The sequence below is a fragment of the Miscanthus floridulus genome, chromosome 1 (assembly GCF_019320115.1).
Source record: "Miscanthus floridulus cultivar M001 chromosome 1, ASM1932011v1, whole genome shotgun sequence".
Classification (NCBI taxonomy): Eukaryota; Viridiplantae; Streptophyta; class Magnoliopsida; order Poales; family Poaceae; genus Miscanthus; species Miscanthus floridulus.
Window position 1 is genome coordinate 145761435 of NC_089580.1, and position 22064 is coordinate 145783498.

Genomic DNA, 22064 nt, shown 5'->3' on the forward strand with positions numbered 1-22064 from the left:
GCCGATTCTTAGCATGTAATAGCATGTAATAGTAATAAGTAATGCTACTAAAGTGCTAGTGCAAAACATAAAGTAGCAAAATGGCAAATCTGAAATCTCTCGGTAGCAACAAATTAGTCTCTAATGACATAACACCTTTATTACTAGTGCTGTTCAGAGTCTAGTTGACGTGATTAATAGTAGTTCATAATTTCACACTCCACATTACAAAATATAAGACAATAAGTAGTGCACAAGAAAAACCAGTATGCACAACCCATCAAGCTGTAAGATTAAGCAAGCCAAGCCAAGCCAAACACAAACAAGCACCAGAGCAGAGGAAACACAGGTAACATAACAGAGGGAAGGGAAGACCTCGGAACTGGGCGTTGACTTCAGAGAGAAGGGGAGAAGTAGAGTCATGGGCACGCGGAGATTGGCGGAGAGGCACAGGGTCGTGCTGTCCACTCGGCCGCACGCAGGTCACCGTGGATCTGGCTCTACTAGTTCTAGGTTCCCTCTTCTCTTCCCTTCTCTCCTCTCTTTCATTCTCCCTCAGACCCTCTCTCAATTGGCGTGAATGGATGGGGGCACCTCCTCATGGGAGGTGTAGGCACAGGGCGCGTGACTTCCCGCACGCGTGCAATTCCCTCGTGTTTGCCGCGAGTGCAACTCCCTTGCGTTTCCTGCCTGCTGCTTTTTCCTCCTGCACGTGGCGCTTTTCCTCCTGCGCTCCCGCATCGCTTCGCGCATGCGGCGTCTGCTTGGAGTCGCCCGATGCCTTGTCGATGACTTGGTTCTGGAGGCGATGCCATATGCAGGAAAGCTGTGGCGAGCCCGGTGCTCCGGTTGAAAAACCGCTCGGACGGGCGACGCCTTAATAACCAGGATGGATAGTCAGATGATAACTTTGTTTTAGAATATGCACAATCAATATATTTGGACTTTGACTAATAAATGATAGTAAGAGCAGAATTGCATCGAAACATACTTTTATATCATTATATTTTTTTTAGTTATGACATACAACAACAACAACAACAACAAAGCCTTTAAGTCCCAAACAAGTTGGGGTAGGCTAGAGTTGAAACCCATCAGAAGCAATCAAGGTTCAGGCACGTGAATAGCTGTCTTCCAAGCACTCCTATCTAAGGTTAAGTCTTTGGGTATATTCCATCCTTTCAAATCTCCTTTTATTGCCTCTACCCAAGTCAACTTCGGTCTTCCTCTGCCTCTCTTCACGTTACTATCCTGACTTAGGATTCCACTACGCACCGGTGCATCTGGAGGTCTCCGTTGCACATGTCCAAACCATCTCAACCGGTGTTGGACAAGCTTTTCTTCAATTGGCGCTACCCCTAATCTATCACGTATATCATCGTTCCGAACTCGATCCCTTCTTGTATGACCGCAAATCCAACGCAACATACGCATTTCCGCGACACTTAGCTGTTGAACATGTCGTCTTTTCGTAGGCCAACATTCTGCACTATACAACATAGCAGGTCTAATCGCCGTCCTATAAAACACTTCTTTATAGTTGGGCACAAGAATTAAGGAGTTAGGTAAAATGACATCTTATCCTCAATTAATATTCTCAAAAGTGTGAATGCATGCAAAAAGAGGTTATTCATTGTTCCAATTAAGGAGGGGTAAGGCTGCGAACAGCAAGCTGAAGTTGCCTAGGTATTCTAGAACAATATGTATTTTGAAGATCGTGAAGGAGGCTAAAACAAGTTTTTTGAACCGGAGGGAGTATCCATTGTAATAGAAATCAGGAATACCAAATGCTTGTTGTAATCTTTTTGTTTGGCCAATAAAAACCATATCTATGTATCAGCCATCTCATTCTTCTGCCTGCGTGATGTGCTCCAACGATTCTTTCATGGACCTCAGCCTTTACCAATAAAGCCCCCCTTTACCTTCTCTTTACAACAACAACAAAGCCTTTAAGTCCCAAACAAGTTGGGGTAGGCTAGAGTTAAAACCCAGCAGAAGCAATCAAGGTTCAGGCACGTGAATAGCTGTCTTCCAAGCACTCCTATCTAAGACTAAGTCTTTGGGTATATTCCATCATTTCAAGTCTTCTTTTATTGCCTCTACCTAAGTCAACTTCGGTCTTCCGCTGCCTCTCTTCACGTTACTATCCTGGCTTAGGATTCCACTACGCACCGGTGCCTCTGGAGGTCTCCGTTGGACATGTCCAAACCATCTTAACCGGTGTTGGACAAGCTTTTCTTCAATTGGTGCTACCCCTAATCTATCACGTATATCATCGTTCCTAACTCGATCTCTTCTTGTATGACCGCAAATCCAACGCAACATACACATTTCCGTGACACTTATCTGTTGAACATGTCGTCTTTTCGTAGGCCAATATTCTGCACCAAACAACATAGCAGGTCTAATCGCCGTCCTATAAAACTTGCCTTTTATCTTCTGTGGTACTCTTTTGTCACATAGGACACCAGATGCTTGCAGCCACTTCATTCACCCTGCTTTGATTCTATGGCTAACATCTTCATCAATATCCCCGTCTTTCTGTAGTATTGATCCTAAATATCGAAAGGTATCCTTCCTAGGCACTACTTGACCTTCCAAACTAATATCTTCCTCCTCCCGAGTAGTAGTGCCGAAGTCACATCTCATATACTCAGTTTTAGTTCTACTGAGTCTAAAACCTTTGGACTCCAAAGTCTCTCGCCATAACTCCAGTTTCTGATTCACTCCTGTCCGGCTTTCATCAATTAGCACTACATCGTCCACGAAAAGCATACACAAGGGATGTCCCCTTGTATATCCCTTGTGACCTCATCCATCACTAAGGCAAACAAATAAGGGCTCAAAGCTGACCCTTGATGTAATCCTATCCTAATTGGGAAGTCATCCGTGTCTCCATCACTTGTTCGAACTCTAGTCACAACATTGTTGTACATGTCCTTAATGAGCCCGACGTACTTCGTTGGGACTTTATGTTTGTCCAAAGCCCACCACATAACATTCATTGGTATTTTATCATAAGCCTTCTCCAAGTCAATAAAAACCATGTGTAGGTCCTTTTTCTCCCTATACCGCTCCATAACTTGTCTTATTAAGAAAATTGCTTCCATGGTTGACCTTTCGGGCATGAAACCAAATTGGTTCATAGAGACCCGCGTTATTGCTCTCAAGCGATGCTCGATAACTCTCTCCCATAGCTTCATAGTATGGCTCATCAACTTAATTCCCCGGTAATTAGTACAACTTTGAATATCCCCTTTATTCTTGTAGATCGGTACCAATATACTTCTCCACTCATCAGGCATCTTGTTCGATCGAAAAATACGGTTGAACAGCTTGGTTAGCCATACTATAGCTATGTCCCCGAGGCATCTCCACACCTCGATTGGGATACCATCCGGTCCCATCGCCTTATCTCCTTTCATCCTTTTTAGCGCCTCTCTGACCTCAGATTCTCGGATTCTCCGCACAAAGCGCCTATTGGTGTTATCAAAAGAGTCATTCAACTGAAAGGTTGTGTCCGTATTCTCACCGATGAACAATTTGTCAAAATACTCTTGCCATTGATGTCAGATCTCATCCTCCTTCACCAAGAGATGCTCTCTTTCATTCTTAATGCACTTAACTTGGTTGAAGTCCTTTGTCTTTCTCTTACGAACCCTAGCCATCCTATAAATGTCCTTCTCTCCTTCCTTCGTACTCAAATGTTGGTAAAGATCCTCGTACGCTCTACCCTTTGCCACACTTACAGCTCGCTTTGCAGTCTTCTTTGCCACCTTGTACTTCTCTATGTTGTCCACACTCCTGTCATGGTACAAGCGTCTATAGCATTATTTCTTCTCCTTAATAGCCCTTTGGACTTCCTCGTTCCACCACCGAGTATCTTTAGCCTCGCCTCCACTTCCTTTGGTTACTCCACACACCTCTGAGACCACCTTCCGAATGTTGGTTGCCATCTTCTCCCACATGTTGTTTATGTCATCTTCTTCCTTCCAAGAGCCCTCTTTGATAACCCTTTCCCTGAATACCTCTGACGTCTCCCCTTTCAGTTTCCACCACTTTGTTCTTTCAATCTTAGCTTGTTTATCCCTACGGGCACGCACCTGAAAACGAAAGTCTGCCACCAAAAGCTTATGTTGAGAAACAACACACTCCCCTGGTATCACCTTGCAACCCAAGCATGCTCGTCTGTCCTTTCTTCTTGCGAGGACAAAGTCAATCTGGCTAGAGTGTTGTCCGCTACTGAATGTCACTAGATGAGATTCTCTCTTTCTAAAGAAAGTGTTGGCTATCATCAGGTCAAAAGCTACCGCGAAGTCTAGAACTTCCTCCCCCTCCTGATTCCTATTACCATACCCAAAACCTCCATGAACTGCCTCGAAACCTGCGCTTGTAGTACCTACATGCCCATTAAGATCTCCTATAAAAAGCTCCTCACTACTAGGTACAGCTCTAATCAGACCATCTAAGTCTTCCCAGAACAATCTCTTAGCACTCTCGTCGAGGCCTACTTACGGGGCATACGCACTAATTACGTTTAAGACCATATCACCAATGACAAGCTTGACTAAGATAATCCTATGTCCTTGCCTTCTCACTCCCACCACACTATTCTTGAGGCTCTTATCAATCAAAACTCCTACTCTATTTCTATTCGCGACTGTCCCTGTGTACCAAAGCTTGAAATCTGTATTGTCCACCTCCTTCGCCTTCTAACCCTTCCATTTAGTCTCTTGAACGCATAATATATTTACACGCCTCCTAGTCGCGGTATCAACTAATTTTTTTAACTTACCTGTAAGCGACCCTACATTCCAACTAGCTAAACGGATCCTAGTTGGTTCGACTAGCTTCCTTACCCTTCGCACTCATCGACTCAGATGCGAAGACCCTTGCTCATTTTTCAGTACACCCGGGCGCCGATGTAGCGCGCCACTAAGGATGCGACGACCCGATCCTTGCTCACTTGACATCGTGCCCAGGTCGCGACACGGCGCGTCACGGGGGTGACGACCCGGCCCTTGCTCATTTAACACCATATCCGAGTTCCGATATGGCGCGTCGCTAAGAGGGTTACGCCCCAATGGTTTTCTTTCGGGTTTCATCTCCATTAGAATGGCTAGATTTAACGTTGGCTCGCCACGCCTATCACAACCCTCCTCCTTTACCAGGGCTTGGGATCTGCTGTTGGAGGTAACAGAGAAAAATAATCAGCCAGGGCAACTCTCCCAGGCGACTGCATTGCAATATATAAAGAGGATAAGCACTGCATTGATTACATACAGCTCACTAGAGCTTTAACTAGACAGAATAGCTGCCTGGGTACCCGCACAACTCTTGGGCTACCCAAGGACTTAATGACATAGATTAACTAAAAACTTAAATACACTAAATGTGCCTGGGAAGCAGGGCTTACAGCTACAGTTCTCCCCCTAAGACCTGCTTCAACCCTTCTTTATCTGCTTGATGCCAATTCTGCTTCTCATATCTTCAAGCTTGGCCTTGCCCAAAGCCTTAGTGAGAATGTCTGCCAATTGATCAACTGTAGGGATGTACTCAGTCCTGATGCTGCCTTCTTCAATACAATCCCTGATAAAATGTTGCTTAACTCTGATATGTTTGCTCCTGTCATGGAAGACAGGGTTCTTAGCAAGTGCAATTGCAGACTTGTTGTCAACCCTCAGTTCCACAGTCTCCACCTTTCTTCCCAACAAATCAGCTAACAATCTTGACAGCCACAGGGCTTGTGTTGCTGCTGAAGTCATAGCCACATATTCAGCCTCACAACTAGACAAAGCCACCACTCTCTGCTTGATAGATTGCCAGCTGACCAAGCTGTTGCCAAAGAAGAACAGACAACCTGTTGTGCTTTTGCTGGAGTCAATATCACCGGCTAGGTCTGAATCACAGTAGCCCACAAACCTAGCAGAATTTGGGGCTCTTTTGAACTGCAGACCATAGTCCAATGTTCCAGCCAAGTACCTCAGCACCCTCTTGACTGCTTGCTGGTGCTCAGTGGTCGGTTTCTCCAAGAATCTGCTCACATAGCCCACTGAGAAAGCCAAATCAGGCCTGGTATGAACCAGGTATCTCAAGCTTCCAACCAGCCTCCTATACTGAGTTGGATCCACCTCCTTGGCAGTGCTATGCTTGCTGAGCTTCAGGCGCTCTTCCATTGGTGTAGCTGCTGGATTGCAATCAGACATGCCTCCCAGTTCTAGGATTTTCTTGGCATAGTGAGTCTGCCTCATGGTGGTCCCATTCTTGCCTTGCTGTACTTCAATGCCAAGGTAGAAACTGAGCAAACCCAAGTCACTCATCTCAAAGGTGGATTTCATCCTTTCCTTGAAAGCCTTTACTTCATCTTTGACTGCTCCAGTGATGATCAGATCATCAACATAGACCCCAACCAGCAACACTGAGCCCTCTGAACCTTTCCTGTAAATTGCTGCTTCATGTTTGCTCTGTTTGAACCCCATTTCCTTCAGAGTAGAGTCCAACTTAGCGTTCCACGCCCTGGGTGCCTGCTTCAGCCCATACAAAGCTTTGTGCAGGCGATATACCTTGCTTTCTTCCCCAGGAATAGCAAACCCAGGTGGCTGCTGGACATATACTTCTTCCTTGAGCTCTCCATTTAGAAAAGCTGACTTGACATCCATATGATGAACAGTACATCCTTCCTGGGCAGCTAGAGCAAGCAGCAGTCTCACTGATTCTATGCGCGCAACAGGAGCGAACACATCCTCATAATCAACACCCTCTTGCTGCACAAACCCACGAGCAACAAGCCGAGCCTTGTGCTTGATCACATCTCCTTTCTCATCTTTCTTCAGCTTGTAGACCCATTTTAGAGAAATTGGCCGATGGCCAGCTCGGGGAGACACAAGCTCCCAGGTGCCATTGCGCTCAACAGCGCGCAGCTCCTCTTTCATTGCTGCCTGCCATGCAGGATCATCTTTTGCCTCTGCATAAGAAATGGGTTCCCCAGAGTGGGTGAGGTGGAGCTCTGCGAACAAGCGCTGCGCCGGCGGCGGAACTTCCTGTTCCCCGCCCAATATGCCATCTATGGTACGATAGCGCAGCTGCTCGTCGTTGTGATAAGTGTCCAGCCGTTCCTCATCATCTTCCAAGGGAGTCACGTGCTCCACTTGTGGGCTGGCTGGAGCTGGTGGTGGTGAAGGCGTTCTGGATGTCTCAGACACCTCTTCTCCTGCATCAAGCACCGATTCTGCTGCTGGGAAAGCTTCAGGTGAGGCAGAATGGGGCTGAGGAGATGAGTGTGACTGCACTGAACCTCCAGCTCCAGGGACTTCTTCCTCCCAAGGAAATTCCACCACAAAATCACTACCAGCTGCCCCAGACGTACCTGCTGCTGGTGATGTCCAATCCCAACCTCTTCCTTCATCAAAAACCACATCTCGGCTGACACATACACGCTGAGATGCTGGATCAAAAACTCGATAGGCTTTGGCTCCTTCAGCATAGCCAATAAATACTCCAGCTTCACCACGATCATCAAGTTTCCTGAGCTGAGACAAACGGCGAGTATATGCCACACAACCAAACACCTTCAGATGACCAACAGTGGGTGCTCGGCCATGCCATGCTTCATAGGGAGTGACATCACCTAGAGCCTTGGTTGGTGACCGATTCAGAATATGCACAGCAGTCATCACTGCCTCCCCCCAAAACTTGGCTGGCATCTGGCGCTGCTTGAGTAAGGCACGTGCCATGGCCACCACGGTTTGATTTCTACGCTCCACCACGCCATTCTGCTGTGGTGAATGAGGAGCACTGTAATGCCTTTTGACTCCTTCATTGGCACAATAAGCAGCAAATTCTGCAGCAGTAAACTCTCCTCCATTATCTGTGCGCAGAACTTTCAGTTTACGCCCACTCTCCACCTCTGCAGCAGCCTTCACCTTCTTGATAGCATCTGCTGCAGCATCCTTAGATGACAGCAGCACTGCCCACATGAATCGTGTGGCATCATCTACAAGCAGCAGAATATAGCGATTACCTGCCGAAGTTGCTGGTGTAACTGGCCCACAGAGATCACCATGCACCAATTCAAGGTGATCCTGAGCACGATATGTTGCTGCAGCAGGAAATGATCGCCTCCTCTGTTTGGTGGTGACACAAGTGTCACACACTTGCTCAACATGATCGATCTTTGGCATCCCTCTTGCCATTTCCTCCTTGCCAAGCCTCCGCAGGGCCTCAAAATTCAGATGCCCAAAACGCTCATGCCATTTCCACGCCTCCTCATCCCTGCGCGCAGCAAGACACACTGGCTGTGCTGTCTTCATATGCAGTACATACAGCCGGTTCGCGCCACGCCTCACCTTGGCCAGTAGGCGACCGCTGCTGCGTTCCCAAATCCGCAGTACTCCATCATCAATCACCACCTTTGAGCCATTCTCATCAAGTTGACCGAGGCTCATGATCGAGTTCTTCAACGCCGGAATGAAATAAACTCCATGAAGAACACGATTCTCACCAGTCTTTGCTTCAAAAACAATTGAGCCAACGCCCTTGATTTCCACCTTGGACGCGTCCCCGAACCGAACCGTGCCTCGAACATCCGTGTTCAGGTCTGAAAACAGGTCACGCCGCCCAGTCATGTGGTGTGTTGCGCCTGAATCAAGGTACCAGCCGCCAGCCATCTCTTCATCATCTGCTCCCAGATAAGCACGCGCACGTGGCTCAAAGAACTCAACGCGCTGCGCTGTATAGTTGAGCTTCGGCGTGCTCTGTTCCATCTCAATGAAGCCGTGAGACAGAAACAGAGCTGCATCCTCCTCACACTCAGCAAACTGGGCACGCCCTTCATGTCCTCCTTGCTGCCCAGCTTGGTTACCGCCGCCACGGCCTCCTCCACGGTTTCCGCCGCCGCGTCCACCTCGATTTCCTCCCCCGCCGCCGCGCTCTGTTCCATCACGGCGCGGCTGGGGACATTCACGCGCCCAATGCCCTTCCTGATGGCAGTTGAGGCACGTGTTGGGGCCAACACGGCCGGCGCCATTGCCTTCTCCACGTCCGCCGCCACGGCCAGCACCTCTGCCCCGTCCGCGTCCACCTCCGCGGCTGCGTCCTCCGCCACCGCCGCGCTGGTTCTTGAAACCAGAACCGCCAGCTTCTTCTGCGCCTTTCTTCTCCTTCCTCAAACGCGCACGCCACTGCTCCTCAGTGTACAGCAGCTTGCCGTTGATGGACACCGGCTCTGTCACAGCTTGCGCTTCACGGTCATCCACCGCCTTGAGCCTTCCTGTCACCTCTTCAAGCGTGAGCGCCTCGAAGTCGAGGAACTGCTCAATGGCGACGACGATCTGCGCGTACTTGGTCGGCACCGTGCGCAGAAACTTTTCCACGACACGCGCCTCATCGATGTCCCTGTCTCCATGAAGCACCAGCTGCTGGTGCAGAGTTGACAGCCGCAGGGCAAAATCCTCCACCGGCTCGCCAGGCTTGACGTCAATGTTCTCCCACTCCCGACGCAGTCGCTGCAACGTCGCTCGGCGGACCCTGTCCACACCGATACGAGTCGCAGCGATGGCATCCCATGCCTCTTTTGCCGTCGCCTTGTCGAGGAGCGGGAGCCCCAACTCCTTGGGCACAGCAGCGACGATCACCTCCAGAGCTCGCCTGTCGTCGCGAAACTGCACTGGGCCTCCTTCGACAGCTTCCCAGAGGTCGCGCGCCTGCATCCTGAGCTTCATTGTTTGGCTCCACTCATAATAATTGGTCTTGTCCAGCATTGGCCATGATGTGCCGCTGCCGGAATCGCGGTAGACCACCCTGCCTTGCGGCGACTCATAGCGACCGCCGCCACGACGCCTTTGGTCACGCAGTGGTGACTGCGAACGGCGCCTGTCCCGCGGCGGAGTCCGCGGCCGCCGGTTCCTCCGGTCCTCCTCTTCTTCTTCCTCCTCCTCCTCCTCATCTCCCTTCTCTGCTGCTATCTCCGCCCGCAGCTCCTGCGCTGTCCTGGCTGCCGCCTCCGCGGCTGCTGCAGCCTGCTGTGCCGCCTTGACAGCCAGCGCCGCCGCCTCCTCTGCTGCCTTTAGGCGCGCAGCCCTGCCAGAGGGGTCGCCCAGCTCGCCCTCAGTGGCTTCCTTGGTCTTCCTAGCCCGGCGCTCAGAGGAGGTTGACGTCATGGAGAAGATGAGAAGATGAGAAGGTGTCTAACCTACTCTCTGATACCAATTGTTGGAGGTAACAGAGAAAAATAATCAGCCAGGGCAACTCTCCCAGGCGACTGCATTGCAATATATAAAGAGGATAAGCACTGCATTGATTACATACAGCTCACTAGAGCTTTAACTAGACAGAATAGCTGCCTGGGTACCCGCACAACTCTTGGGCTACCCAAGGACTTAATGACATAGATTAACTAAAAACTTAAATACACTAAATGTGCCTGGGAAGCAGGGCTTACAGCTACACCTGCTATGTTGAGACAACATAGGCGGAGTTCTTTACCTTCTCTTTCTATTCTATAAAAAGGCGAACATCTAGGCCCGGTTGCCTTTCTATGAAGGCGCTCTTGTGGACATTTTGATACTAAGGAAGCCATATTTCACAATAGCAGCTCCAGAAGCTGGGCTTAGGGTGCGACTCCTGTGGTCGTTTCAGTGACTCAATTAGCTGGCTCCCCCCTGTAAAATTTATGTTACATGTATAGAATGCACTCAATGTGTACTAGCTTGCTGGCCATTCCTTTTTATGTATTACATATAGCTCCCTGAACTTAAGTTTTTTTTTGTTTTTTGTTTTGTTTTTGAGGACCAGGTTCACTCCTGTTTCTATCAGATGGTGTTCTTTGGCCAAAAGATAAAATGGCTTTATATATCTTGGCCATCTTCTATACCTTAGCCATTATTTCACTCATTTTTGGCATCTATATCTTAGATAGAAGTGGAAGCCCTTCTGCTCCAGCTCCTAGGATGTGCTTATTTTCATTACATATTATAGATATATTTGTATCTTTTAATTAACGTTGTTTGCCTTTATAACCTTATGTATAGTTTGTCATTGTTCGATTTATGGCCCTAAACTATGCATTGGGTGAGCAGGTTGTTTAGGATAATGCTGCCTTCATATTAGGTTTTGAATTTGCCATCTCCTATTGATACTCTTGTTTGAGTTTAAATCAAATCAAATATGGGAAACATGCTTTCAAAACCTCTCTCACTCAAAGAATGTAGGGATGTCAGATATTTTTTCTTATATTGAGACCCTTATGCATATATTGTGGTTATAAACATATTATATTTTTGCTGTTTGTTTACTACTTTACTCTATTAACGGAAATGTAAATCTTATTTTTGTTAATACTTATATGTAGATGTGCAGCAAAGTTGTAGTTCCAAGTTCAATCATCGAGACATTTGAGACCCTATTATCATCTGCTGCAACAATATTAGATGAGGAGACTGGCAATCCTTCGTGGCAACCACGTGCTGACTTCTACGTTTATTGTATTTTGGCTTCACTTCCATGGGGTGGTCCAGAATTGTTTGAGGTAACTTCGATTTACTCCTGTCATTAACTGTTTAGATGAATCTCCGTTGTCCTGTGTTGCGTCTCACACGCAAAAAGGAGAATATCGTGTTTGTGCCACTGTTCCATACCCCCCCCTCCCCCCCCAAAAAAAAAAGATGGTATGTACACGTGCTAGATTTTGATGGAATGGCGAGATCTGTCTTGAAGTTTGACATGCACTTGGAATTTTTGAATGGTTCTAAACTTCTAATAGATGAAGTAGCCTATTAGTGTTATCCAATATCCAGTTGTGATTTTGTGACATGTTTGTGCTGGAGCATGACTTGAGCATGCCAACTCTACTTGTTGGCAAATCGAGCAGCTTGTTGACTAATCTTGTTTATTCAAGACTTGCTGTGGCTAGCTGCTTAAGTTGCTTCTCTTTGGCATGTGGCCCAGTAGAGCAACTGTTCTATGTCCCAGCAGAGCAATACAGGGGAGGCGCGTAGAAGAGAATCATGGAACTTCTGTGAAATTATTTACTAGAAGATTTAGTAGATGGTAACTCGTTGATGACATGTACTTATGTACCATGCAGCAAGTTCCGGATGAGTTCGAGAGAGTTTTAGTTGGTATACAGTCTTACATAAGTATCAGGAGGCATTTTGATGATATTGCTTTCTCAGTCTTTGAGACAGATGAAGGCCACTCTCCTAACAAAAAGGTAATGCTAATCTTCCTGAATGAACGAACCAGAAGCTTGTTTATTTCTTGATTCACTTAAAATCTTATGTGATATCGAGGGCGTGTTTGGTTCCCACATTGGGAAACACACCTGGGCCTGGGGTTGGATGTGGCTTCCTGGCAGAGCTCCCTAGGCGAGGTCTCGAACTAAACACGCCCTTAGTTCAGTATTAAAGGCTAGTCCTTTGCAGGATTTCATGGAAGATCTATGGGAGCGCATTCAAGTTCTTTCCCGCAATGGATGGAAAGTTAAAAGTGGTATGCAAAGACAACCTTTTACCCTAACCGTCTGTTTCAATGGCAGTTTGTATGCAAGCTGCAAACTGATATTTGGTCATTATTTCATAATATTTCAATTGTGGATAGAACTCTTAAACTTTTTTTTTGAATTTTAAAGTATTTATCTTTTTGTCAAGTCTCAAGTCACACGCTTCACTTTATGTTTGCATTCTTATTATGGCTATGGACTGGAATCCAATTACTTTCCTGGCAGTTCCAAAACCCCACCTGTCATTTGAAGCTCAGCTGGTGGCCGGAAAATCACATCGTCTTTCCCCTATAAGTTGCCCTCCACCCACTCCCTCGCAGTCATCTTCTGAAATGTTAAAAGGTCAGGAGAAACATGAAGCCGATATGAAGTATCCTCAGAGACTTCGTAGACTCCATATCTTTCCAACGAATAAAGCTGAGGTACTTTGCAAATTTATGATTTAGATAGAAACACTTTGATCATTCGATCATTGATCATTTATTTTTTAATGCAATCTGACCTGATATGGAACTGCTTCTGTTTTTATTTATTTATTTTAATGCTCAGTTCTATGTGCTACCTCCGTTCCAAATTATAAGTCACTTTGGCTTTCTCCTAAGTCAAACTTCTCTAACTTTGACCAAGTTTATAGAAATATATATTGGCACCTACAATACCAAATAAGTGCACTCTCAAGACATAGTGCATGGTGGATGGAATAAAACTAATTTAGTGCTGTAACTGTTGGTATATTTTTCTGTAGGCTTGGCTAAAGTTAAAGAAGTTTGCCTTAGGACATAGTCAAAGTGACATAATTTGGAACGAAGGGAGTATGATCTAAAGAGGATATGTTTCTTGATATTTTGTGCTGAGATCCTTCTTTCATTTCTTGCCAAATTCTTGCTATGGGTTCAAGCTAGTCTGGTATACTGGTACTAGCTGCTCTACATTCAATATTCAACTAGAAATATAAGTGACACACATGAAATAATTTGATAGGATATTTCCTAATCTGCTCCTTTGGCACCTGAAACTACTATCTTGTGAATTCTTTAATATTATATGGACTTTAGCTATTGGCCTATTGGCCTGATAAGTTGTTCTCTCTTGAAACATAATATTGTGTGAAGTAACTCACTCTGCTTCTTCATCCTGGGGAATTCATTCAAATAATGTGGAAAATATATGTTTTGCAATTATATATATATGTTCCTTCATTTGTGTATACTGGTTTATCACCTGGACTTCAGAGGGGACTATGTGATGGGTGTTTAACAAAAAATGAATCTATGCATATTGGCTTCAATTATACTTCAGTGAAATCCAAATCTTATTTTAGTTTCTGTATTAATCATTTGTTGAAGGGCGGGCCTGGTGCAAGCGGTAGAGTCTTACCGCCTGTGACCGGAAGGTCCCGGGTTCGAGTCGCGGTCTCCTTGCATTGCACAGGCGAGGGTATGGATGAAAACGGTACGGATATTTATTCGACCATCCGTTCGACCGAACAAATATGAACACTTATCTGGATAGTTACTCGGATATCCGTAATTTTTTTCGGATACGGATAATAAAACGGATATCTTAGGCGGATATCAAATACGAATGTAATATCATCGATATCCGGCGGATATCGGATAATCCGGTTAAGTATCGGATATATCCGGATATTATTCAAACGGATATTATCCGGATATTATTCAAACGACCTTGGATGGAGAAACGATCAAAATAAAAATTGTAGATCTCAAAAAGTTATGAAACTTTGTTGTTTACAACTTTTTCATTTGAAATCATTTAGTGCTTCAAAATGCTATTTGAATTTCAATTTCGAAATGGTTAAAGAATGCCTATTTCTCTTTTTAATCTTTGGCTAAAACTTGTAACTAGTTTTTCTCCCTCGTACTAACTTCAAATTTGATAATTTTTTTTTCTAAAATTTTCTAAAATCATGTTCTATCAATTTATTGTGCTCTTATAGCTATTATTGTGTTCATCTTTTCATGTGACTGTATTCTATCTATTTGAATTTTGAATTTAAAAAAATAGCAACTTCAAACGTCATTTTCAAACATTAAATGGCTTCAGCTGAAAAAGTCATGAACATAAAAGTTGTAAAACTCATCAAGATCTACAACTTTTATTTTGGTCATTTGTTCATCCGAGATTGTGGTAGTAACATTGTTCACAAAATTTACATCTCTCTCTTGTAGTTTCATAAACTATAAGAGGTGTGAGATTCGTGAATAATGTTACTACCACTATGTCGGATGAACAAATGACTAAAATAAAAGTTTTAGATCTCAGAATTTTATGAAACTTTATAGTTGAAATCATTTTGTCAAGGAAAACTACGTTTGAATTTCTCAAATTTAAAATTTGGATTTTTCAAACGACCTCAGAATCTCAGATGGAGAAACAACCAAAATGAAAGTTTTAGATCCCAAAAAGTTATGAAACTTTGTTGATTACAACATTTTCATTTGAATTTGTTTAGGGCCTCAAACAATAATTTTTTGCTTTTTTTGTTTTTTTTTGTCTCGAATTGTGATTTTTGGAATTGGGCCAAAATATTACTTCTTGCCCAAACGGCCCAATCCTCTATAGCCCTAGCTAAGCTAGCTGGCCCATAGATAAGTTCCCACTTGGATATATATATATATATATATATATATATATATATATATATATATATATATATGCTGCTTTTATATATATATGCTGCTTTTACTCAATATCCGAATAGATATTTGTATCCGACCTTCTCCGAATCCGATTCATACCGTATTCGATACTCATTATTCGTATCCGTAACCGAGTCAATCCGTATTCGTATATGTATCCGAACACTATCCGTGTCCGAATCCGAATGCGAACAGAAATATGAAAACAAATATAATATGAGTGATATCCGTTCGTATCCGATCCGTTTTCATCGATAGGCGAGGGTAAGGCTTGCCACTGACACCCTTCCCCAGACCCGGCACAGAGCGGGAGCTCTTTGCACTGATTACGCCCTTTTTTTTATTAATCATTTGTTGTAGCTATATTCTACTACAAATAAGAATATAAGATACTATAACTATACCTTATCATATGACAATTGTTCTTCGTGTTTTGCACATCTAATCAGCTGCTGTTGATTCACAGAACATGCAGCCTGTAGATCGTTTTGTTGTTGAAGAATGCATTTTGGATGTGCTACTTTTCTTCAATGGATGGTCAGTTTGTACCCTTTGATTTTTTTTTTTTCAAAAAACATTGAATGTATTTTATTGTCACACTCTTGTTGAATGTTATGTGGTGGGCTTTGGACAAACATAAAGTCCCAACGAAGTACGTCGGGCTCATTAAGGACATGTACAACAATGTTGTGACTAGAGTTCGAACAAGTGATGGAGACACGGATGACTTCCCGATTAGGATAGGACTACATCAAGGGTCAGCTTTGAGCCCTTATTTGTTTGCTTTAGTGATGGATGAGGTCACAAGGGACATACAAGGGGACATCCCTTGGTGTATGCTTTTCGCGGACGATGTAGTGCTAGTTGATGAAAGCCGGACATGAGTGAATCAGAAACTGGAGTTATGGCGGGAGACTTTGGAGTCCAAAGGTTTTAGACTTAGTAGAACTAAAACTGAGTATATGAGATGTGACTTCGGCACTACTACTCGGGAGGAGGAAGATGTTAGTTTGGAAGGTCAAGTAGTGCCTAGGAAGGATACCTTTCGATATTTAGGATCAATGCTACAGAGGGACGGGGATATTGATGAAGATGTTAGCCATAGAATCAAAGCAGGGTGGATGAAGTGGCGGCAAGCGTCTGGTGTCCTATGTGACAAAAGGGTACCACAGAAGCTAAAAGGCAAGTTTTATAGGACGGCGATTAGACCTGCTATGTTGTATGGTGCAGAATGTTGGCCTACGAAAAGACGACATATTCAACAGCTAAGTGTCGCGGAAATGCGTATGTTGCGTTGGATTTGCGGTCATACAAGAAGGGATCGAGTTCGGAACGATGATATACGTGAGAGATTAGGGGTAGCGCCAATTGAAGAAAAGCTTGTCCAACACCGGTTGAGATGGTTTGGACATGTGCAACGGAGACCTCCAGATGCACCGGTGCGTAGTGGAATCCTAAGTCAGGATAGTAACGTGAAGAGAGGCAGAGGAAGACCGAAGTTGACTTGGGTAGAGGCAATAAAAGGAGACTTGAAAGGATGGAATATACCCAAAGACTTAGCCTTAGATATGAGTGCTTGGAAGACAGCTATTCACGTGCCTGAACCTTGATTGCTTCTGTTGGGTTTCAACTCTAGCCTACCCCAACTTGTTTGGGACTTAAAGGCTTTGTTGTTGTTGTTGTTGTCGTCGTCGTCTTGTTGAATGTTGATACCAATATATGTGCTTCAGAGGATATTGCATATAGTGTATCCATGGAAGATATGTCTGATATCAATTAGTTGTTAGATTTTGCTTGTCTGTGTAAATATGCATTAGTGGTTTCAATTTGGGTGATTAACATTGAGAGGGCCGGCAATGCTAGCTAAGCAGCTATGTGGTTTATTTTTGTGCTTAGTGTTTGGACCATAATCCCTGTTTTATGTTTACGGTGTATAGGAGATCCTGCATGATCCATTGCTGGCTGTGGTTTCTTTTTGTGCTCAGTGATGGCCATAACTGGTTTTCTTTTTCTAATCATGTATAAGTAAAAGAATTATGTTTTGAGACTCAGACAAATGTACTGGCATACTAATATTCATGGCTGTGGTTTCTTTTTGTGTTCAGTGATGGCCATAACTGGTTTTCTTTTCTAATCATTTATAAGTAAAAGAATTATGTTCTGAGACCGAGACAAATGTACTTGCATACTAATGCTCATTGTTTAGATGTTTGACCTGGTAGATCCCATGGCATTCTATGTTTCATGAATGGGGGATTTTTTTTAATATTTTAGTGTGGGATAATGCTAATTTGTTCATTTTCTGAGTGACTTTTTCATGCTTGAATTTTCTTTATGGCTATAGCTAAAGCTGTTAAATTTTCTGTAGTCTTTAATGTGAAAGGAATCTGATCCTTAATTTAGCATGACATCTCAGGAACATCCATTGAATTTTATGTTTATGATCCATTAATTAAGTGCAGCTTGCTTACTGATTCCATCTTGTCTATGTTTTTCTTTGAAAGTTAGTCGGAAAGAATGTGCATTTTATTTGGTCAGCCTTCCTGTGTCATTTCGCTATGAATACCTGATGGCAGAGACCATATTTTCACAGGTATTATTTTGACATTTTTAATATTGACTTATTTGGGTTCAAAGTTAATACCTGTTTTTTTATACCTGCGTTCATATGATTCTACTCGTTTGTCTAAACCACTTGTTTTTATCTGCATGCATCCAGAACAATAATGGAGTTAACCAATAAGTTCTGGTTTAATGATTTAATGATTGTATGCCTATCTTTATAATGCTGCTTCCAATAAGCATTTAATAGGGTGTTTCGTAGAAAACGCTGCCTTGGGTTGACGTATAGTTGCAACTTGCAAGCACAATTCTCTAAAACATCTGCTTTAGACTGGAGTGACTAGTTGGTACAGAAAGAAAATTTTATCCTCTTGCTATCAGACAATCAGTGTAAGACAGTAGTTAAACCGCAGGGAATTTGTTTCCAAACTTAAACAATGCTTCCCAGGTCCCCGGCCAAAAAAGAAGGGAAAACCCTGAATGAATTATAAGTCTACTGATTTTCAGCTGGTCTTGAAATAATTTGTGGCTCTGTGCAGAGTAGTCATTACTGTGGAAAATAGGTGGCCCTAGGCTACTTTCCAACCTGGATACTTTAATTGCCACGGAGTTAATGGATTTAGAAGCATTTGGTACATTCTGTCTTAGGAGTTATTTGCCTAGGATATTTGTGCATGCTGTGTTGCATTTTGAGGTTCTCTTTACCCTGTACTTGGGATAGTTTTGGTGTTCTTATGGTAAATAGTTTTCTAAATTCTAACGTATATTCTCTTGCAGCTACTATTGTTGCCGAATCCACCATTCAAGCCAATTTACTATACATTGGTTATCATTGATCTTTGCAAGGTAGACCTTTCATATCTCCTTGACAGATGCTGTTTGTCTGTCTGTCTGTCTGTAATGTCTGTTACAGTAGAATGTACGGTTGAACCTGCAATGCTCATTTCGCGAGCTTTTTGAAATTTGGGTTGAGTATTTGAGTTTAAGTTTGACCGTGCAATTATTTATTTATTTTTTTGCTGCATCACTACATTATGCTACAGATGTTCTTCGATTGTCACAACTAAGCATAGTTATGAAAATACCACAATAAATTTCACTATCAACGCTCAATGCCCCTCTGTTAATGTTATCTACATATCAGATTCCCATTGCATTGCTTACATCTCAAGGGACATGTTTATATTTTTATGTAAATAAACTTCACTTTTTTGTTGTGAAAAGTGAAAACCATTGTGCTCTAGATGTCTCAATTGGATGGTTCTAGTATTAATGTGAACATGGGATGAGGTGGTCGTCTGAAGAGTTAAATTTATCTACATACATTTTTCATTAGATGCCTTATGTTTGTAGCAATTTTTTGCTCCAGTACCTAAACATGAAAATGAACCTGGCATGTTAGAAAATTTTATCCACCAATGTTTTCTTATCCCTACTGATAGATTTTTTAGCTTCCAAGGATGTATTCAATTTGAGTCTCACCACATTAAGGTTTATTTCAGGCATTACCAGGTGCGTTCCCTTCAGTTGTGGTAGGAGCAGTGCATGCTCTTTTTGACAGAATTAGTAACATGGACATGGAGTGCCGCACCAGACTTATACTATGGTTTTCACACCACTTGTAAGTTGATCGTTATTTAGGATTTCTTCTTTGTGTAATCATTATTTGACTATTTGCATTTGCTTCATGTTGTCTGTTGATTGGTACATTCTTCTTACTGTCAGTAGTTAGCCTAGTGTTGATGTTTTACATTTACCTACTATAGCTATTTACTATTCACTGTCATGTAAGGTTCCTTGGCAACCAAGTTGATCATGGTGCCTTGGCAACCAAGTAGGTATCATAGCATCTGCTTTATGCAGTTAGAATATGCTAAGGAGTAGGTACACCACTTGCTTATATATGCAGTGGTTAGCATCTTCTTGTATCTAAGTCTTTTTGCAATACAATCCAAGCGTCCTGTTGGCCAAGCTGCCCTCTGGCAGCCAACAATTGGTATCTAGAGCTGGTTGAGAGATAGGGAAAAGCATGGCCACCTCCGCAGAGAGAGCAGCAGCAGCCGCCGCCGCCGCCGAGCAGCGGGCGCAGCGTCTGGCCGCGATAGAGGCCGCAGCCGCGCAGGCGCAGCAGGCCGCGGAGGCTGCAGCAGCAGCAGCTCGGAACGCGGCCGCCACGGCCGCGGCTCCGCGTCGAGAGTTGGTGGAGGAGGATCCGCCGCGCGATCGCCGCCCGTTTCCGCGGAGGAGTCCGGAGCGCGAGCGCAGGCAGACGCGGTCGCCCGATCGGGATCAGGATCGCCGCCGCGGACGGGCCAGGGGCCGCTCGCCGGTGATCCAGACCGTGTACAAGGACTCTGGTGCAAGTTCCACCTGGCCGATGCTGACCAAGACAAACTATCATGAGTGGGCCTCGATCATGAAGCTGAAGCTCCAGGCGCGGCAACTCTGGGATGCGATCGAGTACCAAGACCTGCCATACCATGAGGACAGGCGCACGGTGGAGGCGATCATCGCCGCCGTGCCACAGGAGATGCAGATGCCGCTGTCCGAGAAGGGATCGGCCAAGGAGGCCTGGGACTCCATCGCCGCCGCGCGGATCGGAGTCGATCGGGTGCGCCGCGCCACGCTCCAGCGACTCCGCAGCGACTGGGAGAAGCTCGCCTTCCGTCCGGGTGAGCAGATCGAGGACTTCACCCTTCGCTTGATGGCCCTGAAGCAGCAGCTTCTCCACGGCGACAACGACATCGATGAAGAGCGCGCGGTGGAGAGGCTCCTGCGCGCCGTGCCGCCGAAGTACGCTCAACTCCGGATCGCCATCGAGACGCTTCTGGACTTCTAGGACCTCACCATCGAGGAGGTGTCTGGGCGCTTGAAGACGGTGGACGACATGGAGGTGTTGGACGCGGAACCGACCGCCATCGGTGGACTGCTGCTGACGAGGGAGCAGTGGCGTGCCAAGGAGAAGGAGGAGGCTGCCGCTTCCGCGTCGGGCAAGGAACCGCGACGTCGTCCACGCGGCGGCAAGAAGCAGCGCGGGAAGGGAAATCGCGGCGGAGGAGACAGAGGCGGTGGAGACGATCGCGGGGTGAACGACGACACCTGCCTCAACTGTGGTGATCGCGGCCACTGGGCGCGCGACTGACGCCAGCCGCGCCGTGGTGGTGGTGACCGCGGTGGCGGCGGTGGCAACCAACGCGGAGGAGGCAACCGCGTTGGAGGTGATCGAGGTGGACGGCGCGGTGGAGGGCGTGGCGGTGTTGCGCACGTCGCAGAAGCAGAGGACGATGATGGTGCTCTGTTTTTCGCCCACGGCTTCCTCGAGCTCGACGAGAAGGACGAAGCCGTCTGCTCCAAGGCCACGGTCTCCCTTGACATCAACGAGCCGCGCGCGCGTGTCTTCCTCAACACCAGCGCCAACGAGGCGCTCGACGGATGGTACCTCGACAGCGGGGCCACGCATCACATGACCGGCCGCCGGGAGCTCTTCGCCGAGCTCGACACCACGGCGCGCGGCACGGTGCGTTTCGGCGACTCGTCTCGAGTGGAAATCAAGGGAACCGGCTCCATCGTCTTCCAGGCCAAGAACGGAGAGCAGCGCGTCTGGTATCAGAGCCGTAGTATCCTGTAGCCTGAGCATCTTCTGCTCATCCCCTTGCCCAGCTGAGAGTAGCAGCAGCTCCGGCCGCTCCTGTTCACTCCTCTCCCAGCTCGTCTGAAGCAGCCCTCTCCCCACGCAGCAGCCCCCCGGTAGCGCGTCATGTCCGCAGGGCAGTCTCAGCGCTCGGTCGCCTCGAGCACGCGGCGTCGGCAGGAGGCCGAACTTGCCGCAGCAGAGGAACGCGAGCGAGCAGCGGCAGAGACCGCTGCGGCGGCGGCAAGGGCGTCGAGGTTGGCAGCGGCGGAGCTGGCAGCAGCCAGAGCGGAGGCGGAAGCGGCGGCGGCGGCGAATGCAGCGCGTGCGGCGGCGGCGGAGGTCGAGGCTCTGCGCGGCAGCATCGGCAGCTCCATTTCCGCTGACGACACCGCCGACGCAGACCTCGAGCTGCCAGAGAGGGAGGCAGCGCGAGCGCGGGCGGCGCAGTGGGCAGCCGCGCACGTCCACGAGCGTGGCGGCAGCCCAGACAGGCGTGGACGCGCTGGCGGCGCTCCTGGAGGAGGCGCGCACGGCGGTGGCGCTCCTGGGGCAGCCGCGCACGCCCACGAGCGCGGCGGCAGCCCAGACAGGCGCGGACGCGCCGGTGGCGCTCCTGGAGGAGGCGCGCACGGCAACGGTGGCGGACGGGTCGATGGAGAGCGCGGCCTTCACAGGCAGCGTGGCTCTCTCTCCCCGGATCGGTACCGACGGGTCGATGGAGAGCGCGGCC

The 22064-nt window shown here is 46.3% G+C and overlaps 2 protein-coding genes across 2 annotated transcripts in view; one reads left to right on the forward strand and one right to left on the reverse strand.

Annotated features, from left to right (window-relative positions):
• LOC136543169 (nuclear cap-binding protein subunit 1-like) overlaps window positions 1–22064 on the forward strand; it is a 44932-nt gene that overhangs the window by 11909 nt on the left and 10959 nt on the right. Inside the window, exons 6-13 of the mRNA XM_066535703.1 lie at window positions 11327–11503; window positions 12062–12187; window positions 12399–12465; window positions 12701–12897; window positions 15605–15675; window positions 17647–17731; window positions 18478–18546; window positions 19203–19321. Coding sequence (XP_066391800.1) covers window positions 11327–11503; window positions 12062–12187; window positions 12399–12465; window positions 12701–12897; window positions 15605–15675; window positions 17647–17731; window positions 18478–18546; window positions 19203–19321 — 911 coding nt within the window. The remainder of the gene's footprint in view (window positions 1–11326; window positions 11504–12061; window positions 12188–12398; window positions 12466–12700; window positions 12898–15604; window positions 15676–17646; window positions 17732–18477; window positions 18547–19202; window positions 19322–22064) is intronic.
• On the reverse strand, window positions 5179–6643 carry LOC136543164 (uncharacterized mitochondrial protein AtMg00810-like). Its single transcript, XM_066535699.1, has 2 exons — window positions 6543–6643; window positions 5179–6443 (listed from the first exon to the last, which is right to left on the reverse strand). Exons 1-2 carry the CDS (start codon window positions 6636–6638, stop codon window positions 5424–5426), a joined length of 1116 nt encoding a protein of 371 aa, XP_066391796.1. The 5' UTR covers window positions 6639–6643; the 3' UTR covers window positions 5179–5423.